The sequence below is a fragment of the Staurois parvus genome, unplaced genomic scaffold (genome assembly GCF_062004578.1).
Source record: "Staurois parvus isolate SC_StPar_1 unplaced genomic scaffold, SC_StPar_1.0 ptg000044l, whole genome shotgun sequence".
Classification (NCBI taxonomy): domain Eukaryota; kingdom Metazoa; phylum Chordata; class Amphibia; order Anura; family Ranidae; genus Staurois; species Staurois parvus.
Genome location: NW_028317840.1, coordinates 1,072,936 through 1,097,561, shown reverse-complemented (window position 1 = coordinate 1,097,561; position 24,626 = coordinate 1,072,936). Strand labels below are relative to the sequence as shown.

Here is a 24,626-nt window from a genome sequence, read left to right as displayed (position 1 = left end):
GATTGCGTTTACACCCATAAAGGCTGTAAAAGCAATCATTTCTCCTTCTCTCTAGCCGCATTCTTGCAGCCATTGAGAACTACTGTGTGAGCTGTGATTGGTCACAGCTTGTCACATAGTACAAGGTTGTTGTGAATAGCCTTTTACCATGTGACCTCTGTGATCATTCACATATTTCACACGTAGTAAGCAATGATGTCAGAAGTGACATCTTGCTCACTACTCTGCATGTGATCACTGATTGGCCAATCAGTGATCACATGATCGGGACCTCGCACAGAGGTCCCGTCCGACGATCGGTGTTCCACTGTGTCCAGAGGACACAGCGGGCACCAGATTGCGGTGCTGCGTGCTCCCAGGGAGCATGCACAAGCAGGGTGCGGGGAGGGTAATAAACGGCCACCCGACCTAGCACTGCCACCGTTTGGCTGTTTATATACCACGGCCGGACGGGAAGTGGTTAAGGTTTACATACATTTAAAAGCTACTCAATGTATACTCAACCTTAACTCCTGTATCTATTTCTGACTTCCCTGGGTAAAAAAATGGTAGTAGCCACCAGCTCAGGAGCCTTGCCAGGACCTTCAATAACATGTTTTGCCTGCTGCATAACATGCGAATAAAATGTGGCCTCAATGACAAATAAGAATAGTTCACTGCTGTGTTTCTAACAAAAAAACCCTGAAAAACTAGCCAGGATACCGTAGTGATTGAACAAAAAAAAAAAAACTAGGTAGGAGGGGTGGTGAAATAACTGAGCCTTCAGCATTTAAAGCATGCTAAATGGTGCAGGGGTTGAAGCAGCAAGAAACAAATTCCTTAGTGATTCCTGGTATGCGCTGAGCTATTTGGTTCAATACAACCATACACCAATATTGGAAGGTTGTTTTGCAGTCAACACAAATGCAAACTGCATCTTCTCAATTTACAGGTGAAAACAAAATATATAGAGGCATTCTTGCCTATTGCCTTAACCAACAGATCGTGTTTATGCCTATGAAGAGATGTAGAAGAATACAAGGCTAGCTCATGCATCTGCTGCTTGTTCAAATCAATGTATTTCAGCCAGTGGTGTCTGCAGGCAGTTAGGAGACAATAGATTGAAAGACTCCTCTAATGTATATTAGAACCATAATGAGATATTATTGAGAATTAGTATTTTTTTTCCTTTTAAGCTGAACTGCAGACAAATGTAAAAGAGCACACATTAATCCAGCTCTATATTCACATCACTAAATGTATTTATTTTAATACAAGCAAAGCAAGTATCTGAATTTGACTTGGCATCTGCCTCTTGCGGTGACTGTACAGCAGAGCTCTGGGTTAGAAGAATGAAATGTCACACAAACAGCCAATCTGTTGTGCTCCAGTGTTCTGATAGGAGAAGAGAGGGAGAGCAACAGAGGTGAGTTCATCAATGTGCTGCTTCTCCTTTTACTGCCCAGGTACATGCTGGAGGAGGAACAGGACCTTTATGGGTCACTAAACCACAGTAAATTAAAATCAGGTCTCCTGCCCTGTCAGGCAGAGCTGTGCTATCTGAGAGAGTCTATGTAAATCTGAGGACTGGACTGACATATACAGTTGTGTTCAAAATAATAGCAGTGTGTTGAAAAAAGTGAATAAAGCTCAAAATCCTTCTAATAGCTTTTATTTCCATACACACATATGCATTGGGAACACTACACATTCTATTCCAAATCAAAACATGAAGGAAAATATATCAAATGTGTTGTTCCTCTAAAAAAAATGAAGAAAAGTGAATATTAGACGGTTCAAAAAAATAGCAGTGTTTGTATTCTTTACAAACTCAAACATTCACTATATAAACTGAAAAATGTTTGAAAATTTAGCTTTCCTTTGAATCAATTAATATTTAGTTGTATAAGCACTGTTTCTGAGAACTGCTGTACATCTGTGTTGCATGGAGTCAACCAACTTCTGGCACCTGTGAACAGGTATTCCAGCCCAGGATGATTGGACTACATTCCACAGTTCTCTATTTCTTGGTTTTGCCTGAGAAACTGCATTTTTGATGTCACCCCACACGTTTGTTGCACGTTTACTGGTGTGTTTGGGGGTCGTTGTCTTGTTGGAACACCCATTTCAAGGGCATTTCCTGTTGAGCATAAGGGAGCATGACCTCTTCAAGTATTCTGATGTATTCAAACTGATCCATGATCCCTGGTATGCGATAAATAGGCCCAACACCGTAGTATGAGAAACATCCCCATATCATGATGCTTGCGCAACCATGCTTCACTGTCTTCACAGTGTACTGTGGCTTGAATTCAGTGTTTGGGGGTCGTCTGACAAACTGTCTCCGGCCACTAGACCCAAAAAGAACAATCTTACTTTCACCAGTCCACAAAATGTTGCGCCATTTCTCTTTAGGCCAGTCAATGTGCTCTTTGGCAAATTGTAACCTCTTCAGCACGTCTTTTTTTCAACAGTGGGACTTTGCGGGGGCTTCTTGCAGATGGCTTGGCTTCAGATAGGCGTCTTCTAATTGTAACAGTACTCACAGGTAACTTTAGACCTTCTTTGATCTTCCTGGAGCTGATTGTTGGCTGAGTCCTTGCCATTTTGGTTATTCTTCTATCCATTTGAATGGTAGTTTTTCACTTTCTTCCACGGCTTTCAGGTTTTGGTTGCCATTTTAAAGCATTTGCGATCATTTTAGCTGAGCAGCCTATCATTTTCTGCACTTCTTTATATGTTTTCCCCTCTCCAATCAACTTTTTAATCAAGGTAAGCTGTTCTTCTGAACAATGTCTGGAACGACCCATTTTCCTCAGAATTTCAGAGAGAAATGCACTGTAACCAGCATGTACAACATTTGCTGCCTTCCTTCCTTAAATAAGGGCAATAATTGCCACCTGTATTTCAAAGAATGAATGACCTCACTAATAGAACTCCACACTGCTATTATTTTGAACATGCCCATTTCAATTAGTGATTCAATTACACAGAATCAGCAGCATGCATGTCATGACTGTTGGGTCTGTTGGATTTCTATTACTCTACTACACCTGCTAGTAAATTATTTGCCATGTAGAAATATCATTTCTACCAAAAACAGTGATTGATCAGGTTAGTGATGTCTGACTGCTATTATTTTGAACACAACTGTACATCCTTTGGCAGATAAAAAAGCTCCAACATATGTATTTATATTGTGTGTTTATCCTTTTGGTTGCAGTTTAGCTTTAATGATCGCATTCCTAAACAGAATGCATCTGGTAACATGAGAAGCTGCATAGGAAGTTACAAACCCAATTACGAAAAGTTATATGGGTTGTAACGCATGGGTGCTCAAGCCCTCCAGCTGTTGTGGAACTACAAGTCCCGTGAGGCATTGCAAGGCTGACAGTTAGGTCTCATGCACAAAAGAAGTTTTAAAAACACTCCTCTTGGTATCAGTATTCTGGCAGAAAAGAATGGCTGACGCTTGTAAAAGTGTAACGCTTTTACAAGCATTTAGGTGCATTTTGTCAAGCGCCTGAGCCTTAATGTCTTTCATTGGCCAGAATAAAACCTAATTCTGGCCACTGAAATGAATTAACACTCAAGCACTAAATGCGCCTAGCATTAAAACGTGTTTAGCAAAGTTTAGACACGCCAAGCATTTTTTTTTTTCCAAAAAGCTGCTGCTCCTGTACACACTAGCAGTGGGAATTTTTTTACAGCTCCTAAAAGCCCCTGCTACTGAAAGCTTCTAAAAGTCTAGCATGGACACATAGGATAATATGGAGGGGAGTTTGGAAGCTGTAAGAAAAAAAAAAAAAAAAAACCTGCACCCGACGCTAAAAGTGGCTACAAAAATGCCCTGTGTGCATGAGGCCTTACAAGCAGCAAAGGCAGAAGCATGATGGGACTTGCAGTTCTGTAACAGCAAGAGGGCCACAGGTGGAGCACCCATGTTGTAAAGGAAAGTTTAAAAAAAAATAAAAAAAAAATAACAACAACAAACATGTCTATAATTACAGTGCCTTGAAAAAGTATTTCTACCCCTTGAAATATTTGTCATGTTACAACCGAAAACAAATGTATTTTATTGGCATTTTATGTGATAGACCAACACAAAGTGGCACATAATTGTGAAGTGGAAGGAAAATGTTAGCAAGTCTTTTTGGGGATGTCTCTACCAGCTTTGCACATCTAGAGTGAAATTTTTGCCCATTCTTCTTTGCAAAATAGCCCAAACTATCAGATAGAGCGTCTGTGTACAGCAATTTTCAAATCTTGCCACAGATTCTCAATTGGATTTAGGTATGGACTTTGACTGGGCCATTCTATCATGAATATGCTTTGATCGAAACCATTCCATTGTAGCTCTGGCTTTATGTTTAGGGTAGTTGTCCTGCTGGAAGGTGAACCTCCACCTCAGTCTCGTCTTTTGTAGACTCTAAGACTACGTTCACACTAGCCTTGTTAGCAAGCGGCAGACGGCCGGCGTTTGCGGTGCGGTTGCGACGCGGTTGAGGAGCGTTAACACCATTCAAACTTCATTATAGGCGTTTGTGGGGTGTTTTTAACGGAGCGTTAAAAATGCTTCGCAAACGCCGGACCAATGCTTGTCAAGCGCTATAGGGGCGTTTGGCAAGAGTTGGAAAAACAGTCAAGTGTGAACGAGCCCTAACAGGTTTCCTTCTAAGATTGCTCTGTATTTGGCTCCATCCATCTTCCCATCAACTCTGAACAGCTTCCCTGTCCCTGCTGGAAAAAAGCATCCCCACAGCATGATGCTGCCACCACGTTTCATGGTTGGGATGGGGTGTTCAGGGTGATGTGCAGCCACATATGGCGTTTTACTTTTACGCCAAAAAGTTCAATTTTGGTCTCATCTGACCAGAGCACCTTCTTCCACGTTTGCTGTGTACCCCACATGGCTTCTCACAAACTGCAAATGGGACTTCTTATGGCTTTCTTTCAACAATGGCTTTCTTCTTGCCACTCTTCCATAAAGGTCAGATTTGTGGAGTGCACAACTAATAGTTGTCCTGTGGACAGATTCTCCCACCTGAGCTGTGGATCTCTGCAGCTCCTCCAGAGTTACCAAGGGCCTTTTAGCTGCTTCTCTGACTAATGCTCTCCTTGCCTGGCCTGTCAGTTTAGGTGAACAGCCATGTCTTGGTAGGTCTACAGTTGTGCCATACTTTTTCCATTTTCGGATGATGGATTGAACAATGCTTTGTAACATGTTCAAAGCTTAGAATATTTTTTTACAGCGTAACCCTGCTTCAAACTTCTCCACAATTTTATCCCTGACTTGTCTCGTGTGTTCCTTGGCCTTCATAATACTGTTTGTTCACTAATGTTCTCTAACAAACCTCTGAGGTCTTCACAGAACAGCTGTATTTATACTGAGATTAAATTACACACAGGTGGACTAATTAGGTGACTTCTGAAGGAAATTAGTTGCACTAGATTTTAGTTAGGGGTATCAGAGTAAAGGGAGCTGAATACAAATGCACACCACACTTTTCAAACAATTATTTGTAAAAAAAACTTTGAAAATCATTTATCATTTTCCTTCCACTTCACAATTATGAGCCACTTTGTATTGGTTTATCACATAAAATCCCAATAAAATACATTTACATTTTTGGTTGTAACATAAAAAAAATATAAAAAATTTCAAGGGGTATTAATACTTTTTCAAGGCACCGTACCTGCTCTGTGCAATACAAATTCCACAGAGTGGCCCCAAATCTCTTCTCGGGTGTCCCGCTGCTGCTCCTGGCTCCTCCTCTCTTGCTGGTGTCCCAATAGGAAGCCGATTGCATTGACACAGAGAGCAGGACTTGGACCCGCCCCCCAGCTCTTTCGTCACTGGCGCTGACTGATAGGAGTGGGAGTCAATGGCTCCCACTGCTATCGATCTACCCAGCGAAGAGGGACATGTCAGGAGAGGTGCAGCTCATATGCACAGAGCAGGATAGTGATGGGGATCAGGTAATTATAAAAGGGGGGGGGGGTGAGTCTGACACAGAAGATTTTTTTACCTTAATGCATAGAACGCATTAAGGTAAAAAAAACTTTGAAGCTTTAGAACCACTTTAAGATGTTGTGTAAAATCTACATAAAAACAGAATGCAATGATTGGCAAATCTCATAAAGCCATAATTTATTTACAATAGAAAACATATCAAATGCTTAAACTGGGGAAATGTACCATTTTAAGAAAAAAAATAAGATGGCAAAAAAATTGATGGCAGCAACATGTCTCAAAAACATAGGGATGGGGAAACAAAAAGCTGGGAAGGCAAGTAGTACTAACAAGGAAGAGCATTTTGCAACTAAGTTAACTGGCAACAGGACAGTAACATGACAGTAACATGACTGGGTATATAAAGAGCATCTTGTAGAGTCAGTGTATCTCAAAAGTAAAGATGGGGCAGAGATTCACCAATCTGTGACAAGCTGCTTCCAAAAAATTGTTGAACATCTCAAATTTATCTTCCATTATAACGGAGAAGCTGCTATGGAATGTGGGGGTTCGTAGATGTAACTATGGTATGTCCCAAGAGCAGGCATGGTATGTAATTAGGATGCTTTGCTGATCTTAACTGAACCTCTTATTGCCTTACAATTCTGATACTTATGTTACAAGCCATCTGTATCTTCCTGGTCTGTCGGCTTTGACTTTATATTCTGCCTGCATTGTAGAACTGCTATACAACTTTACTATCTTAAGAATGTCCGACTTTAATATTTTGGATATAAAATTGTAATAAACACATTGAAACAGAAAAAAGTATTGCACAATTACAGAATACTGTTCAATGTAAAATTGGAAAGACTTATTATCCTCATCTGCAGTACATAATATCAAAAGATTCTGAGCATCTGGAGAAATCTTTCTGCGCAAGGGGAAAGGCCGAAACACAATACTGGATGCCTGTTATCTTCGGGCCCTCAGACGACACTGCATTAAAAACAAACATGATTCTGTGATGAACATCACTACATGGGCTCAGGAATACTTCCAAAAATCACTGTCTGTGAACACAGTCCGCCATATCATCCAAAAATGCAAGCTAAAGCTCTATCATGCAATAAAGAAGCCACATCTGAACATGATCCAGAAACGCCAGTATCTTCTCTGGGCCATAGCCCATTTAAAATGGTCTGTTGCAAAGTGGGAAACTGCTCTGTGGTCAGCAACTGTGTTTGGCAACTATGGGAACCGCATCCTCCAGACTAAAGAGGAATGGGACCTTCTAGCTTGTTATCAGTTCAAAAGACTGCATCTGTGATGGTATGGGGGTGCATTAGCATGTATGGAATGGGCAGCCTGCACATCTGAAAGGCATGATTAATGCTGAAAGATATATTCAGGTATTAGAGCAGCATACGCTCCAATCCAGACAATGTCTTTTTCAGGGAAGGCCTTGCATATTTCAGCACGGCAATGTTCAACAGCATACTGCATCTATGACAACAGCACAGCTTTGTAGTAGAAGAGTTTTGGTGCTTAGCTGGTCTGCCTGCAGCCCAGACCTTTCACCAAGTAAAAATATTTGGTGCATGAAAAATACAACAAAGAATACCAAAGACTGTTGAGCAGTTGGAATCCTTTTATCAGGCAAGAATTGGGCAACATTCCTCTCTCAAACCTCCACCAACTGGTCGCAGTTCCCAGATGTTTACAGGGTATTGTTAAAAAAGAAGAGGGGATGCCTCACAATGGTAAACATGGTCCTGTGCCAACTTTTTTTTAGATGTGTTGCTGCCATCATTGTCAAAATTACCATTTTTTTAAAAAATATTTTCTCAGTTTAAATATTCATGTTTTCAATTTTCAATAAAATATGGGTTTATGAGATTTGCAAATCATTTCATTCTGTTTTATGTAGATTTTACACAACATCCAAACTTTTTTGGAACTGGGGTTGTAAGCGATAATCAGTATATTAAAAAAATAATCACCTAATACAGGCCTTGAAATTTCCACTTGCCTGCTCGCCAATGGCGAGTGGAAATTATGGTGGGGGTGAGTGTGTCCCCCAGGGCCATCTTGCTGAGCAGGCTCAGAGCTCAGGCCGGATCTGTCACTGGCACTGGGAGCCGTCACACTGCTCAATAGCTGAGCGCAGTGAAAGCAAAGGAGTGTGTGCTGTGTTCTCTGCCTCCCCCTAGATTGCAGTACCCAGCTCTGTGAGTGAACAACGAAGTACTGCAACTTTTTATAGGGGGTGTGTGTGTGTGTACATCTGTGTGTGTTTGTATGCATGTACATGTGTCTGTGTATCTGTACATGTGTCTGCGTGTATGTACATACATGTGTCTGTGTGCCTGTGTGTGTATACATGTGTCTGTATGTGTGTGTACATGTGTCTCTGTGCGTGTGTGTACATGTTTCTGTGTATGTACATGTCTGTGTATGTGTACAACTGTCTCTGTGTGTGTTTGTTGGTGGCGAGTAACTCTTAAGGCCTGGCTAGTAGCTCGGGCAAATTTGAAGCCCTGACCTAATAAATTATATAGATTATAATGGGAATTCACAGAAATATAATAGATGAACAGGGAGAATTACATTATTACTTAAAACTTCTTCATAAAATTTCCTTAGGCTTACTCCCTGTGCACAGTGAGATTCTTGCCAATGTGCCCACTGTTAATATCAACCAGTTTATCAGAGTCATTACAAATGAGTAAGAGAAAGAGGAGAGAAAAAGACATGAGTTCTTTGGTTCTCCATTTAGTTCATGATGGCTTTTGTTACAATCACACTTTATCTTCATTTTTATTGGTCACTGACCATCGAGTTGCCACCACTCCTCTTGTAATTTGGCAAAAAGACATTACAATGATATAAGAAATGGTCTCAAAAGGGTAAGGTGTTTTTTAGTTATGCATGCAAAAGAGATGAGCTAAATTTAAAAAAGCTTAATATCAATTACAAAACCTAGGCAATTTGAACTCCGCATATGGTGGAAAAATGAATAAGCAGAGCTTGACACCAATGTAAACATGATAAGTACATGTCAAAGTGATCAGTAGATCAAAGTGATAAAAGTTAATCAACATTTTCTCTAAATGTCAAGCTTGGCCCCACCCCTTTCTGTCTCCCAAGCCTCCCTGTTACCCACCATAATGATGGATGGCTTAGAGGTGGGAGGAAGCAGGACCAAGCTGAACTTATATGTAATCATAAATGTCCATGGGACACCCTTATTTTCTCCACAGGTTGTGCTTCCTACTTTGCAGAGTCATGCAAATGTTGTGCTGCTATACTGAAAACCATATGCACATTATGTGATATTCCATCTTAACAACTTATAAGAAGGGAGTATGAAGAACTGCAGTGAGAAAGACAGCACTTTCTCTGCTGCCTAATCTAAAAAACTCTGTATTTAATACACTGAAAATATGTAAGAGCAAGCTAATAAAATGTAAGGCCTCTTGCACACGGTACTGATGTTTGCGCATAGATTTCTTTTGGCAAAATCTATGAAAATTCAAAGTATTTATGCTCATATGCGCATATTTGCATGTACTTGTGTGTACCTGCTCAAAATACGGACCAGGAAAGCAGAGTTTTCTATTTTTTGCTTACTCAAGAATACACAGTGCCTGTTTACGCACCTGTGTGTACAGACACATTGTAAACAATGGGCTGCATTTAACATCACTAGAAAAAAAAAAAAGCTGTACTGAGCTTTTTCAAGCTGCAGTGTGCAAGAGGTCTTAAAGTCACTTGTAAAAATTACTTTAAAATAAACACTGGAGCAGCTGAAAATACACTATACATTCCTTTTAATTCTAACATATGCACAGATTAAATAGGTAGCAGAGCAATTAAGTGAACAGAACAAAGAAAAAAGAGCCAACACCTGACACACAAAAGCAAATTTTTACCTTCAGATTCGGCTGCACAGGTAGACATGAAAGAAAGAAAAGATAATAAGTTCATGAAACATGATAGCCAATAAAAATTAAGTTGAAAGATTTTGTCCACCCAGGATTGTGTGTGAGCAATCAATATTTTTCAAATCACCCCCAGACAGGATATTAAATATTACATATAAAAAGATCATGCTTTTGGAGTGAATGCTTATTTGATTCATCATGGCAATGGATGGATTAGGTACATACATTAAATTGCATAAAAGTTACCAAAATAGGATTTTTGCTCTTGCCGTGAAATCTTTTTCTTAAGAGTCCATTGAGCGACAAGAAAGTCTATTACCTTCAAGTTATACTGCCGCCTACAGGTAGATTGGACATTGGTAAACAAAAACTGTAGTCCAGCCCAGGATAACTATTCTTACCAGAAATGTCATAGTTTAGCAGCAAAGCAGCACCACAAGCATGATCAGAAAACACACAGAGGGGTGGGAGATGCGACCCTCAATGGGCTCCAAAAAAGGATTTTGCAGGGAGTAAAAAAATATTTTCTCTTTCTTGTTCATTGGTGACACATATGGGTGGATTTACGAATACTGGATAGTACAAAATCTGGTGCAGCTCTGCATAGAAACCAATTAGCTTACAGGTTATTTGGTTTGTTTTTTTTGACAAAGATTAATTGAACAAACTTGAAGTAAGAAGCTGATTGGCTACCATGTAAAGCTGCACCAGATTTTGCACTCTCCAGCTATAGTAAATCAACCCCTCACTTTCTTTCACTTTATGGACATGTAAACAGAAGACCAAGTGGCAGCCATTCAGATCTGAAAAAGGTAGCTTGGTGCCAAAAAGCAAGATCTAGTAGAGTGCAGCTTGACTGAAAAGGGTGGGATCTGATACTTGTGGCCATAAAGCTTGGATGATGGTCTGCTTGGCCAGCTAGAAACAGTGGAACATGAAGCCAGAGCACCCTTTCTGGGTCCATCTGGAATACAAAAAGAGAATCTTCCTTAAATAAGAAGAAGCTGAGAGGTAAATCCTCAAAGCCTGTGCCACATAAGGCCAATGAACGGAAATTTCCTTAGGGTAAACTGAAGCCGGACAGGGAAATAAAAGAACAAAGTCCTGGTTTAGGTGGAAGGCAGAAACTACCCTGGGCAAGATGTAAGTCCTAGGTCTCAACTCCCTGTACAAAAATCAATATCAAAAGAGAGAGGCCAATAGTTTCTGACCAAAATAGAAAAGGAAACCTGACCCTTAAGAGTACAAAACATTGGTCCCAGACGCAGCTGTAGGGAAGGAGAAGGGTCTTCTCACAGAGAAACTATAGAGAGGGCTCCGTGAGACCCACACCAAGTGAAGTATACGCAATGGTGATCACTGGAATATCCTCCATCTTAAACCTGAGAAGCAGATGAGAAAGACGTTTTAAAGAAGGAAGGGTAATGATCAGAGTGTATTGATCCCATGGAACATCCCTGTACCTGGAGACAAACTGTTCAGTTTATTGTTGAACCTGGAAGCCAGAAGTCCACACTAGCATCTCCCACTTGCAGCACAGGTCCTGGAACACCTTAGGATGTAGGGACCACTCCCCTACATCCAGGCACTGCCAGCTATGTAAGGCTGCCTGCCAACTGTCCCCACTTGTGGTATATACAGCAGACAAGGCTGGAACGTGAAGTACTCCCAAGGACAGGATCTGATCCACCTCTTATGCGGCAGCAAGACTTCAACTTCCTCCCTGTTGTTCGATGTATGACAGTGTTGTAAGACTAAACCTGATTTAGATGACCCTACAGCAGGATGGTCCCGGCCTACAGAAAAAGACAGAATTTCTGAGCTTGAATTAAGAAATTCAGTGCTTTTAAATGCAGGATGGATCAGATGCCCTATTCATGCTTTGTAATGGTGAACAAGTTGGAAGAACTGGGGCAATGACATCTTTATGGAGATCTGATAATCTGTGCAAGAGGGATTTCAACCACTTATTGGTAGGGTCTGTAATACAGGTGTATTCTCCACCAGTATGGTTGCTTTACTAAAACATTTTGTTTGACACGGTCCTCTTCAAACAGGTACAAGGCTAGCAAGTGCTTGAGGGAAGACAACATCTTGTCACAGTGTTTCCAAAATAAAACAGTCTTTTTTAATTGGAGAGTAATAGCATAGCGCTGAGACTCCTGTGAGGCAAGCTTATCTGGGAAAGGTTGGAGTAACTCAGAATCAGACAAAGCCATCTGCAGTCCTGCTGCAGTTAAAAGAGTGTAAGCTGTGAGCATCCGGTATAGGAGGACAATTTTCCTTACTGCCACACAGCTGCAATAAGACATGCTGCAACCTCATGGCAGTAAGGCAATATAAAGCTCAGGGTCAAAAGGCAAGGCCTCAGGAACTCCCAAAACCCAGACAGATAGTAGAAGGTGAGGCTTGGAGGTGATCAAAGTTACTGCAGGCAGGCAGCATAAACGGCTCAAAGATCAAAGTTCCAAATGGCAAATGCAAAGCACAAGCAGAAGCAGGCAGGTGCTTCCTCTTTGCTGTATGTTGGAAAAGACAGCACATCTCTCCACTCAGCGGATGACATCAACATTCAGTTCCACAGCGTTAAACCTTTCCGCAGTGGAAACTTTCAGGAAACTGAGAAATTTAAAACATGCCCGTGGAGCTATGTACTTGACGTATAAAATCAAATAGTGTAGTGCTATATCAAAAGAAAACAATAATGCGCAATGCAGTAAGTTGCAAATCACAGTATAAGAACAATATTAAAAAAAACAATATGTGAAGCAATTCATTAACCATATCTAAAAAAATGAATAAAATGCATGTGCAGATAAAATCCTGGGAAGTAGCATCGACATGATGTCATCATGCATGGTCCTGGCGAGGCCTGTGGCTTTATTGCATGTGGTTGGAGGTGCTGAATCACAAAAGGGGATACATTGCTGAACTTGAAGGTGGAAGCTTTAGCATAGTGGAAAATAATCTTTGAACTGTAGTGTATCTGAATAAAAAGAATATTTCTTCTGGTTTGCCACTGCTCACTTGATGGCCTTTTCAGGACTTTTTTTGCACACTGCACTTTCTTTATTAATCTGTGAATATAAGTGAATTTCTTGCTACTGTATATATCTTAACATTGTTCTCATGCTGTGATTTGCAACCTACTGTATTGCACATTATTGTTTTTCTTTTAGTATAGCGCTACACCATTTGCTTTTATAGTTCGTATATCGGGTATCACAAACAGAGCGTTTGCAGCTTTTTATAAAAAATTTTTACTCCTGCACAGATTATTTTTATTATGTACTTGAGGCAGCTACCAAGGCTCAGCATAACTGGCTCACTCACAAAGTGAGTCCACAGAGACAGGGCAAGTGCTGAAACAACAATTGCAGCACTGGACATGGAAAGCATTCCATGGCTAACCTTTACCAGAAGGTAGTCTGGAAATTGACCTAAGCGAAGCCCATTGTCTGAGGTCACTTCCAGGCTATTCCCACAAAGTGCAGTCCAGCAAGATCCAGACGCGGCACTTCAAAGGCCATGCTGAGGACAACCACACCAGATAGCTGCAAATCCATCTATAGCAGCAATGTAGAGAAGAGTCCTGATTGAAGAAAAATGTTGAAAATTAAGAAAATAAAGTACTAACTTGACACACCTGGACTAAAATAAAAGTCCAGGATGCAGGATGCCGGATGCCAGCAAGAAACTAAGGCATGCTGGTAGTAGTAGGAGAAATTATCCTGGGCAGGTATACAGGTTTTTTGTTTTTTTTTTTGCCAATGTCCAATCCTTTGGTAAGCTGCAGTAAAAACTCGAAGTTGATAGACTTCTGTCTCTCAATGGATGAGAAAGATATATAATAAAGAAATCAGTATGATCCTAAAGAAATCCTGACAGCTCTCTAAAGATTTTAATTAATCCATCTCCTGCAATAGGAAACAGCATTTATTTACCACTTCTCTTATGCCTTCTCCATTGTAGTGCTAGCCTTGTCAAGCCTCTGACATTCAGCACTTCAAGGAGTGTCATATTTGTGTGTCCTCCTTGGTGCACTGATTTTTTCCTATGACCATGTATACCATTCTAAGACGTAGTAGTGATGTAATGGGACAGAGGAAGGAAGAGAAGTAGGAAAATTAGGCCTTTGGAAGGGTAAACTTATGGTGTCTTCTATAGCAGGGGACCACTTAATTTAAACCTTTCGAGATCTCACAGGGTACCTTAAAAATGTATAAAGGCTTTTTAGGACACCAGGCAGCAGACATAAGTTCCTTAACTGCTTCACCTAGGCTCCCTTACTTGTATTGCTCAGAGTTGGCAGACCCTCTGTCTGGTGGTCCTGTGGTAACTGTCCCCTTTGTCTCTTTATTAATATAACCTTTCACTATCCCTCCACAATTTCAGGCCATTTAATAAACATACAGTTAAATGAGCAATACAGTCAAATCAGTAAAATACCACAGCAAACCAGTTGATTGCCAGTATTAAACAGTGCTAGGTTACACAAGATAACACTTCAACTTGCAAAATTATTCTGCTGAGCATTAGATTAACCCTTGGTTCACATATATTGCGGCCGTGCGCGGGCACAAGAGCCCATTCATTTGAATGGACTCCCGTGCCCCGTGACACGCAAGGAAGAATTCCCTACTCTTCTTCTGAAAACGCAGCCCGCACGGGAACCTCGGTTCCCAGTACGGTTGCGTTTTCCAGTGTGCGTGGCGTTCCATTAGAATGAATGGCACCCGACCACGGGTCTGCATTCCTCTGTGTGGGTGGTGCAACTGCATGGATTTTCGTGCGGATCCACAGCGGCACCACCTGTACATATGTGAACCAAGCCTTAGGCTTGATGGTCATGGTTAATGTTTCCTAAGCATGTGCCATTTGATATTAAAAGGGCATGCAGTATAAATATTACAACAAACTGAAAAGCACACGTGCACATTTAGAAACAATTTGCAACAAGTTAATGGCATAAAACTACAGTGAACTGGAAGATATGATCATGCAAGTGATGCCACTGAAACACAGAAGAAGCCTGTCTGCCTGCCAGAAGCACTACTAATCTAAGTGGTAGTTCACCTGTCTCTCTGGGGAAAAGGCTCCATGATTGAATTCGCACAACTGCATGTGTAATTTGGTAGAGGGATGATTGGGAAATACGAAAGCAAAAATCAGAGTAATATGGAGTGAATGTCTGTACTTTGGTATTTTTGAAGTAATTTCATGTGTAACTATTACTTCACCTCAAACAGAAAAAAATATATTTCAAATCACTTCACAGTAATAAAAATGCAATGCCTTCACAAACATTTACTAACGTATGACCAACTGGTCAATTAACTCTGCAGTGCCAGGGTACTAGATCTAACTGCCAAAACTATCTGTACTAGTCTGTGGATTCTCCCAAGTTTTGGTGGATTTCTTCCAGATGCTTCGGGTTTCTCCCAAAATAAAAAAGTACAAGTAGGTTAAATGCCTTCTAACATATTGGCCATAGGTTAAAATGTATTTACAGGAAAATCTATAGATGATTTACATTTCTTTCTTCTTTTTTGAAGGTGTTGTAGGTTAACGCTTTAACTTGATTTGGGTAGAATAAGAAATGTTAAAAACCCTTTAAAGTTTTTTTTTTCTTTCATCTGTATCACGTTGAGGAAATATAACTTTACTTCCTGTCCTGTAGAGACAACAGGAGGTGAAAATTAATCTCTCTAATGTGAGCAAATCCCCTCTTAGACAGTTACCAGCCAAACAGCTGTCCCCACTGGATGATTTCCCCTCTATTCCTGTTCTGACAGCAACAAGAAATTTTGGTTTCTTGCTCACTTTCAGTCCCACTGATGATAGTCACCAGGACTAACAGAGAGTTTATCTCCCCAAATGGGACAAAGACAGCAATAAAAACCTGGCATGGGTACTAACCACTTTATCAAAACCTAAAATAAAGTGTTGGCTTTAGATACACTATAAAAAAAAACCTTGTTTTTAGCTATAGTTTTCGGATTATGACTTATACAGTAGTATCCACATTTGATTATTACAAACACATACAATGCTTCCTATTTGTACAGTTCAGCAATAATGCTTCATTGATCTCATCTAATTAGGAGGAGACCCTACTAATCTGAATATGAAACAGTCTTGAGAATATTGCACAGAAAGAATGTAATTCTGAAATATTTTCAGGAAAGTTCTACAATAAGCATTCAAAAATTAATATCAACTATTGACAGAAGATAGTTTACCTTTAACAAAACAAACATCCTAAACCAACTGACAGGTATCCCAGAATGAATGTACTGTATATCACAAAGCAATATTTCACAAGGTAAGGGCCTGTGTCAAAAGGCATTTGTTCTTATCAGACAGGTTTTGAATTTGCATATACAGTAAATTTATAGGATTACAAAACCAGCTTGAAGCAGTTCAAATGCTGGACAGAAAGAGACCAACTACAGGTCAAATGTACCTGTGAAATTCTGAATGACCTCAAACACCTTGAACCGATGCCATTGATACAAGCCCAAAGCCATTAACACAGGCCCAAAATGGCACAGAGTTTATACATTTGCCAGGATTCCTGTCAATCCTGTACAATTTTTGCTCATGAATATGGCTTTCCAATATGTAGAATCAGGTTTTTTTTAAAGCCAAATTCCAAATTACTATTTAGGAATGTTCTCTATTTTTTAGTTTTTTTTTGTCAGTGGAGCCTAAAAACCAGCTAAATGTTGCCAGTCAGAAGATACCAATTTCCTGTTTAAAGGAGCCAGTTGGCTCTCTGTTCCCTTCTGTGCTGATGTCATGAGTGAGAGGGAAGCTTCCAGCACTTGTGGGGTATACACTGTCTCTCTGCCTAGCACCGCACCTCTGCACTCCACCACTATGCTCCTATTCTTTTTTACACTGCAGACAGAGCTGGCTTAAGCTGGCCAAACACGGATAGATTTTCGTTTGAGAATTTCAAGAATATTTGTTTGATTTTCTTATCATTTGTGGAATCAAATCAATGTTCATATTCAACAGCAGTCAAAGGGGCAGGAAGGAAAACTTTTCTTGATCAAATTAATTTTCGGCCAGTGAGTGTATGTGGTTTTTGTTCAGAAACCAACGACATTTGTCCACTCATCAAATGTGCAAAGAAGTTTCATAAGACTTTTCTTATGAATATTCTCATCCGAAAATTTACATGTGTATGGCCAGCTTAAGGGTGGGTGGAAAGAGGTAGGGGAGGGTCTGTTACCTTGCTTACAGCAGCCAGTGTCCTGTTATTGCTTGGACCCTTACTGCGCTGAGCAAGGCAGCAAAACAGCTGTATTATTTCTGGCAGCTCACTTTCCCCTTACCTCTGTCTCCCAACCTTCAGCTTGTTTTACCTGTGATGGCTTTCTATACATTCTCTGCAGGGGAGGGAGGGTGAGCTTGCAGCAATACTGGTGTTCTGCTGCAGAACAGTATTGTGCCTGGCTGCTCACCTTCCCTTACCTCTTTCTTCAGACTTTCAGTCCACTGTACTTAAGATGTTAACACAGTAAAGCTGTATCTGGTTGACCAATCCTATAATAAGCCTGCCATACGTGAGGGAAGGGGGTAGGGGTGAGTAAGAAGCAGCAGCTCCACTTTTCTCCTGCTTTGGTCTGCTCTTCCAACATCTTTAAATTGCTTGGATCCTGACAGCACTAAACAAGGCAGCAGAACATCAATGTTGTGTCTGGCTGCTCATGTCCACAATTTTCCTGCTATACAGTGGAAGAAGGGGTTAGCGATTTTTACAATAGAACATCTATGTAGCAATACGAGATATTATTGCAGTAAGTTGCTGCAGATATTACTGCAGTGATGACAAGGATGTTCTCTGCAACCCTGTCACAACCAATGCAGTTGCCCGCACTAGCCCTTATAGGACAGTCTACATGTATAGGAAGACATTTAGGCATGTAGAGTGCCCTGAAGAGCATGACGCCAGCTCCAACTAATAATAATTCAGTTGGGAGACCTTCTGTTGGAGACAGGGATTAAAACTTAAATATCTCCACAGGGAAAATTATCTTTTTGCTTAATGAAATGGGGTCAGAAATAGAGATTTAGATATGTTGCTTTGGTTGGCTGGAATTCAAATGTAAACTATTTTTGCAAAGAAAATTAAGACATATTAAATCAAAACTAAAAAAAAAAAATCTGAATTAAATTTATGGGCATATATAAAAACCTCATTCGAAAATTGATTTTCCATGCAGAATTGCTACAAAAGCCATTTTACAATTTTAGATTATCAAAAATCAGCTCCCTTTTAGGTGCAACAAAGTTTAAACATATGTCTTGTAGTAAATATGACCAATCCACACTTTGATAGTGGGGCCATTAGCGATTAACCACTTCAATACAGGGCACCTGTAATTGTTATAAGCAAGCATTTTACTGAATGAAATCGATTCAGTTTATGTTGCTGTTATTAGCTGTGATTGGCCACAGCTAATCACATAACACAGATGGGCTGTGATTGGCGATGTGCATTGCCCTTCCATGTGCACCTTACTGCTAAGGCTGATTATATGTTGGGACGGTTGACATTTTTTGTGTAGTTGGCTAATTTGGATGCAGGGACGCACTGGATGCCTTTGCTATCATTTTGGTAAAGCTGGGCATCACATGTGTCCCTGTACCTTTAAGGAGGGATGGGCTCCTCCAGACACACCTGCCCTTAACCTATCCATTTCTACATGTGCTCCTACTATGGAGACTTTGGAAATTTTAGTTAGGTCCACAGTATAAAGAGGACCCTTGACACGGGACTGCGGCTTACGCATGTGTTTGCAAATGTGTGCAAAACAAATCCTCTGCTTTTAACGCAAACTGTTAAACAGGACCAAATTGTTTTGCAGGCTGGCAAGTGTTTCTGGGAAATCCTTTGTTTGTTTGCATTGCGCTTCCATGTGTACCTTACTGCTAAAGCTGGTTATAGGTTGGGACGGTTGCCATTTTTGTGTAGCTGTGATTGGCCCAGTCTGTCCTATGTGATCACTGTGACCAACCACAGCTGGCAACACAAATGTATACAATGGATGGAATGAAAGGAATTCATCCACTGTTTACAAATGTTATGTGACCTGCTGTGATTGGTCACAGAGGTCATATGGTACCTGCAACAGCAGGCGCTCGCTTGTAATTGCTCAAGCACAGACTACCTGGATAATGATCAGCTCCATGAGCAATTAAAGCAGCACTATAAGCAAAACTTTTTTTTTTTTCATATTGGATAGAGCAAGGGAGGGTTATAACCTCTGTCAGATTGTTTTTTTGCCATCTGTGTTCCATTGCAGAGATTTCACTTCCTGTCCCATTGCCAAACAGGAAGTGGGAGGAAATCCTTACAATTTAAGGGAATTCCTTGGGAACCCCCAGTTCACCAGAACTAGTGTCCCCATTGGAAGATTTCCCCAATGGGGGGCACAGACAGCCATAAAAACTGGCAAGTGTTCTAATCCAGCTCCAGTCTACCCAAAACCAAAAGTTTTGCCTTTAATTCAAGTTTAAATGTGTGCAGGCACGATTAGCTGCAGGAGCTGTCAGCCTGCTATTGCTCTCAAAGTGGTGTTCACCCTAGGTAATCCCATATCTAATCCCTAACAAACCCAACGCAAGTGTGAATGGGGCCTAAAGTGGAGTTACACTTTAAATCTGTATTCCATGTATGGATATTTTTTTGCATAGTTACATTGATCCACCTTGGACCAATGTAAAAATGGATATTCCATAACTGTCTGATCTTTGTGGAAGAGGAGAATTATGTGATTCTTTGCTGTCTTCCAGATCCTGTGACAGGTGGCTGGCCTCTGATCAGTAGCCACTAGTAGCCAGGTCTGGAATATGCTTATTTACATTGATGTAAAGTGGACCGGAAAAAACTAAGAACAAACAAAAAAACACAAAAACCTAGAATTCAGCTTTAATGAAGTCAAGCAAATAAAAACTACTCTGATGTTAGGAAATAGTACACATTAGTGCTCCTCTTCTAATGACAAATTACCTTTCAAATCACCATCTGAAATAAGCCAACATATTAAGAGTGAAAATCTGGGAATTGTTCAAATCCAAAATCCAGAGAAAAAAGGAAAATATGACTTCTGGGTTTATGACAGACAGGCGCTTTCTGTTTGTTGAAAGATGTTAGGAAGGGACTTTCAGTGGAAGATGGAAATGGTCCCAAGCTTGATACAGATGAAAGACACAATCCACAATGGATCCTTCACACAAAAACAGATTATATGACTTACCTGCCTCCTCTGTATCATTAGACACAATATTGTACAATGTATCCAATGCATAGCCAATGATTTCAGAATCGGATCTAATAGAAGAAAAAAAAAGCAGCTCAGATATAATTTCATATATTCTTTATTTAACAGCCTTTCTTTCATTCTGCAGCCCTTTAGCAACAACTTTAAATTATAACATGAGTATAACTGTGTGCATACCACCGGGACAATGCATAAAAAAAGCAGATCATCTCTATCTTTATTCATTATTAAAAGGTAAACTGTAAATGCCCTTAAGGTATATCTACATTCAAAACAAGTTTTTTTAAGTTTTGGCTACAGCAAGGAAGAAGTTAAGATGCTGTCAGGTTTTTTTTGCAGTCTATGTCCCATTGAGGAGATTTCTCTTCACATCCTGTAGCTTAGGCACAACAGGAAATGAGAGGAAAACTCCGAAGTGAGCAAAATCCTCTCTTATATAGTTGGTATCATAACAAGTGTTTCCACTGAAAGACCACTTTTCTATTCCTGTACTGGTTAAAACTAAACATTTTGGATTATCCCCCCAGAGGTGTAGCTGGAAGCTTGTGGGCCCCTATGGAAAAGTTGACCCCCCAACTGCGAACCTGTCGTTTCCAGCACATGCCAAGATTCTTTAAGTGGCTAAAGAGTTATTTCAGATTTTTATTTACATACTTGGAGGGTTATTGAAAATATTTTGGAGAAACTGTCCACTTTCTGACAAACATGTCCAATCCTTTAGAACACTTGTACACAGTTTGCAGAGGCCTGGAAAGACCAGCCGTCTTAGGACAGAGAGACCATCTTTTTTTTGAATACCACATAGGGTACTCTTAATTACTCTCTTACACAGTGTAAGGGCTAATTCATGCATTGTGTGGTGACAGATTTTTTACCACATTGTAATATGCCTACCACCACAAGGACAAAATTGAATACAATTGTTTCCTACGTGTCGCATACATACTGCAACACAGAGCGCTTGACAGCACCAGGAATGAAGTGAATGTTTTGTACACTGCAAATGTTTGTTAAAAAAAAAAAAAGGGGGGGGAGCCATGTGATGTGCTGAATTGTGCACCACACTGCCCCCTAGCGCAGTCAGCAGCTAGTCCGCTCTAGTTTGAGTAGAACCTTTAACCTAGCGTTTCTCAACCTTTTTCCCGTCAAAGTGCCCTAGAACAGTATTCTCAGTCTTGACGCACCAAGTCTAAGGCTTTGTTCACAGTACTGAGTGCTGTGTAATGTGTGCAAAATCACATTATTTTCTGACAAGCAGACAAATGCACTGCTCTAGTAGATGTGCAGGGGTGACATTAATTCTAAATGGTACCCCACACACTGGCAAACGCAGTGTATTTTTGCTGTGGCATGATTTTCAAAGAAGGGTTAGGGACCTCTTTGAAAGGGCAGCCCACTGAAAGGACTGGGCTGCCCTACACTTAGCAGCACAGATGTAAACCAAGAGCTTGTTCACATGTGAGCTTGGAAGGTGATTAAACCACCTAGTTGAGTTTTTACTGCTCCCAACTGCTACACAACTGTACGCATGCTGTGTGTGCAGCTGAAAGTATACCCCCAGGTGAATGGAATGCAACTGCCCCACAATTGTGTGCATTGTATGTGGTTGTGGCGTGGTGATGTGTATAGGAAGTTAAAACAGGAGGTGAGGAAGCAACATACTGCCTTTTCACAGCCTGTCAAATACCTCTGAAAAGTGATCTGAGCATGGAAGGCTATTCACAGGAGCAGCACTTCTTGCTGCTAGTACTAACCAGCCCTAAAAAGCAGTTCTCATCGTACAGGAATAGAGGAAAGGATTAAAAGTAACCCCTATTAAAATGTCAGGTTTCTGTGATGTGAAAAAATGAGACAAAAGAATAAATTCTGAACTTTTTCCACCTTTAATGTGACCTATAAAACTGTACAATTCAGTTGTGTGTAAAATCTCCAGTCCTGGGTCCAGGGTCTGGGAACAGCCAGCACATCGATTACACAGGTGTGTGCAGGCCTTTTCATAGAGGCCAAACCACGGTTCTGGGCTCCACCCCGGTAGAGAGGAGGCCATTGCCCAGGAGTCAGGAGAGTTCCACAGAGGATAGGTGGGAGACAGAGCAGCAAGGGGCTGCTAGCTGTGTGCCTGAAAGAGCCGTTTAGAAAAGAGTCTGCAGGAGACAGACATGAGCCTGAAGTGGAAAGCCAGAGCAGCAGGACTGTATGTATAAGCCAGGAGGCTAAATGTCTGTGTTTGGAAGAGTGAAATGCTGAAAACCCCTGTGGAGGGAAATCTATGGTGTTGGATTTATGGAATTTTCTTTTAAATAAAATTGGGCAAAAACGGCCCTTAAAACGATGAAAGCGAGTGGCTGTGTACTTTAAAGATCTACCCTTGATGCTAGTTCTCACTAATATATACACACACATATAAATACACACACACATATACACACACACATATATATTACATACATACACACGCACACACACACACACTGGATATAAAAAGTTTACACATCCCTGTTAAAGTGTCAGGTTTCTGTGATGTAATAAATTGAGACAAGGATAAATCATCATTTTCACAAAGTCTACTGCTTCAGTGTTTTTAGATCTTTTTGTCCGATGTTAATATAGTATACTGAAGTATAATTACAAGCATTTCATAAGTGTCAAAAGGCATTTATTGACAATTACATTAAGTTTATGTAGTTAGTATTTGCAGTGTTGATCCCTTCTTTTCCAAGACCTCTGCAGTTCACCCTGGCATGCTGTCAGTCAACTTCTGGGCGACATCCTGACTGATGGCAGCCCATTCTTGCATAATCAATGCTTGCAGTTTGTTAGAATTTGAGGGTTTTTTTTGCTCACCCGCCTCTTAAGGATTGACCACAAGTTCTCAATGGAATTAAGGTCTGGGGAGTTTCCTGGCCATGGACCCAAACTTTCGATGATTTGTTCCAAGCCACTGAGTTATCACTTTTGCCTTATGCTCCATCATGCTGGAAAAGGCATTGTTTGTCATCAACTGTTCTTGGATGGTTGGGAGAAGTTGCTTTCAGAGGATGTTTTTGTACTATTCTTTATTCATGACTGTGTTCTTAGGCAAAATTGTGAGTGAGCCCACTCCTTTGGCTGAGAAGCAACCCTACACATGAATGATCTCAGGATGCTTTACTGTTGGCATGACACAGGGCTGATGGTAGCCCTCACCTTTTCTTCTACAGACAAGGTTTTTTCAGGATGCTCCAAACAATCGAAAAAGGGGATTCATCAGAGAAAATGACCTTACCCAGTCCTCAGCAGTTCAATCCCTGTGCATTTTGCTTAATATCAATCTGTCCCTGATGTTTTTCCTGGAGAGAAGTGGCTTTTTTGCTGCCCTTCTTGACACCAGGCCATGCTCCAATAGTCTTCAACTCACTGTGCGTGCAGATGCACTCACACCTGCCTGCTGCCATTCCTGAGCAAGCTCTGCACTGGTGGTGCCCCGATCCCGCAGCTGAATCAACTTTAGGAGACGGTCCTGGCACTTGCTGGACTTTCTTGGGCGTCCTGATGCCTTCTTCACAACAACTGAACCTCTTACCTTGAAGTCCTTGATGATCCAATAAATGGTTGATTTAGGTGCAATCTTAGCTGCAGCAATACCCTTGCCTGTGAATCCCTTTTTGTGCAAAGCAATGATGACTGCACGTGTTTCCTTTCAGGTAACCATGGATAACAGAGGAAAAACAATTATTTCAAACACCACCCTCCTTTTAAAGCTTCCAGCCTGTTCTAACTTAATCAGCATGATAGCGTGATCTCCAGCCTTGTCCTCATCAACACTGATACCTGTGTTAACGAGAAAATCGCTGACATTATGTCAGCTGGTCCTTTTGTGGCAGGGCTGAAATGCAGTCAAAATGTTTTTTTTTTTGTATTACGTTCATTTTCCTGGCAAAGAGGGATGTTGCAATTAATTGCAATTCATCTGATCACGCTTTATAACATTCTGGAGTACATGCAAATTGTTATCATAAAAGCCGAGGCAGCATACTTTGTGAAAACTAATATTTGTGTCATTCTCAAAACTTTTGGCCAGGGCTGTATTTAATTTAAGTATTTAGCCGTTTACTTGGAGTTTAGCTTACTTTTTGCTTTTGACGGCAGTGTACATTTAACAGTGCCTCTACTGAAGAGCTGACTGTTCAGAAATGAGGGATCAGGATCTATATTCAAAAGTGTTAATTCACAAGTTACTGGTGGCTTTTTAAGAAGCAGGCCACTAGGTTAGAATATGAAATCGTTTTGCAGGTATGCTTTACATTCAAATGATTCCATGCTAAAGAGTTACTATAAAGAGGATTAATTTATGAAAAGAAACAGCTTACCGATCGGTCTGTAGTACATTCAGGAGAATGTCCATAGCCTGAGTGCCCACCTCAAGACGATATTTCTGTTTACCAAAAAGGGAAACATATGTCAACTACATAT

General features: G+C 40.6%; 1 protein-coding gene across 3 annotated transcripts in view; it reads right to left on the bottom strand.

Annotated features, from left to right (window-relative positions):
- Positions 1 to 24,626, bottom strand: part of USO1 (USO1 vesicle transport factor) — a 104,322-nt gene that overhangs the window by 62,909 nt on the left and 16,787 nt on the right. For 2 of the 3 annotated variants that reach the window (XM_089663714.1, XM_089663716.1), the window contains exons 3-5: positions 24,524 to 24,588; positions 20,151 to 20,224; positions 9,868 to 9,879 (exon numbers count right to left, since the gene is read on the bottom strand). In XM_089663714.1, coding sequence (XP_089519840.1) covers positions 9,868 to 9,879; positions 20,151 to 20,224; positions 24,524 to 24,588 — 151 coding nt within the window. The remainder of the gene's footprint in view (positions 1 to 9,867; positions 9,880 to 20,150; positions 20,225 to 24,523; positions 24,589 to 24,626) is intronic. The other variant, XM_089663715.1, reaches the window with a different exon arrangement.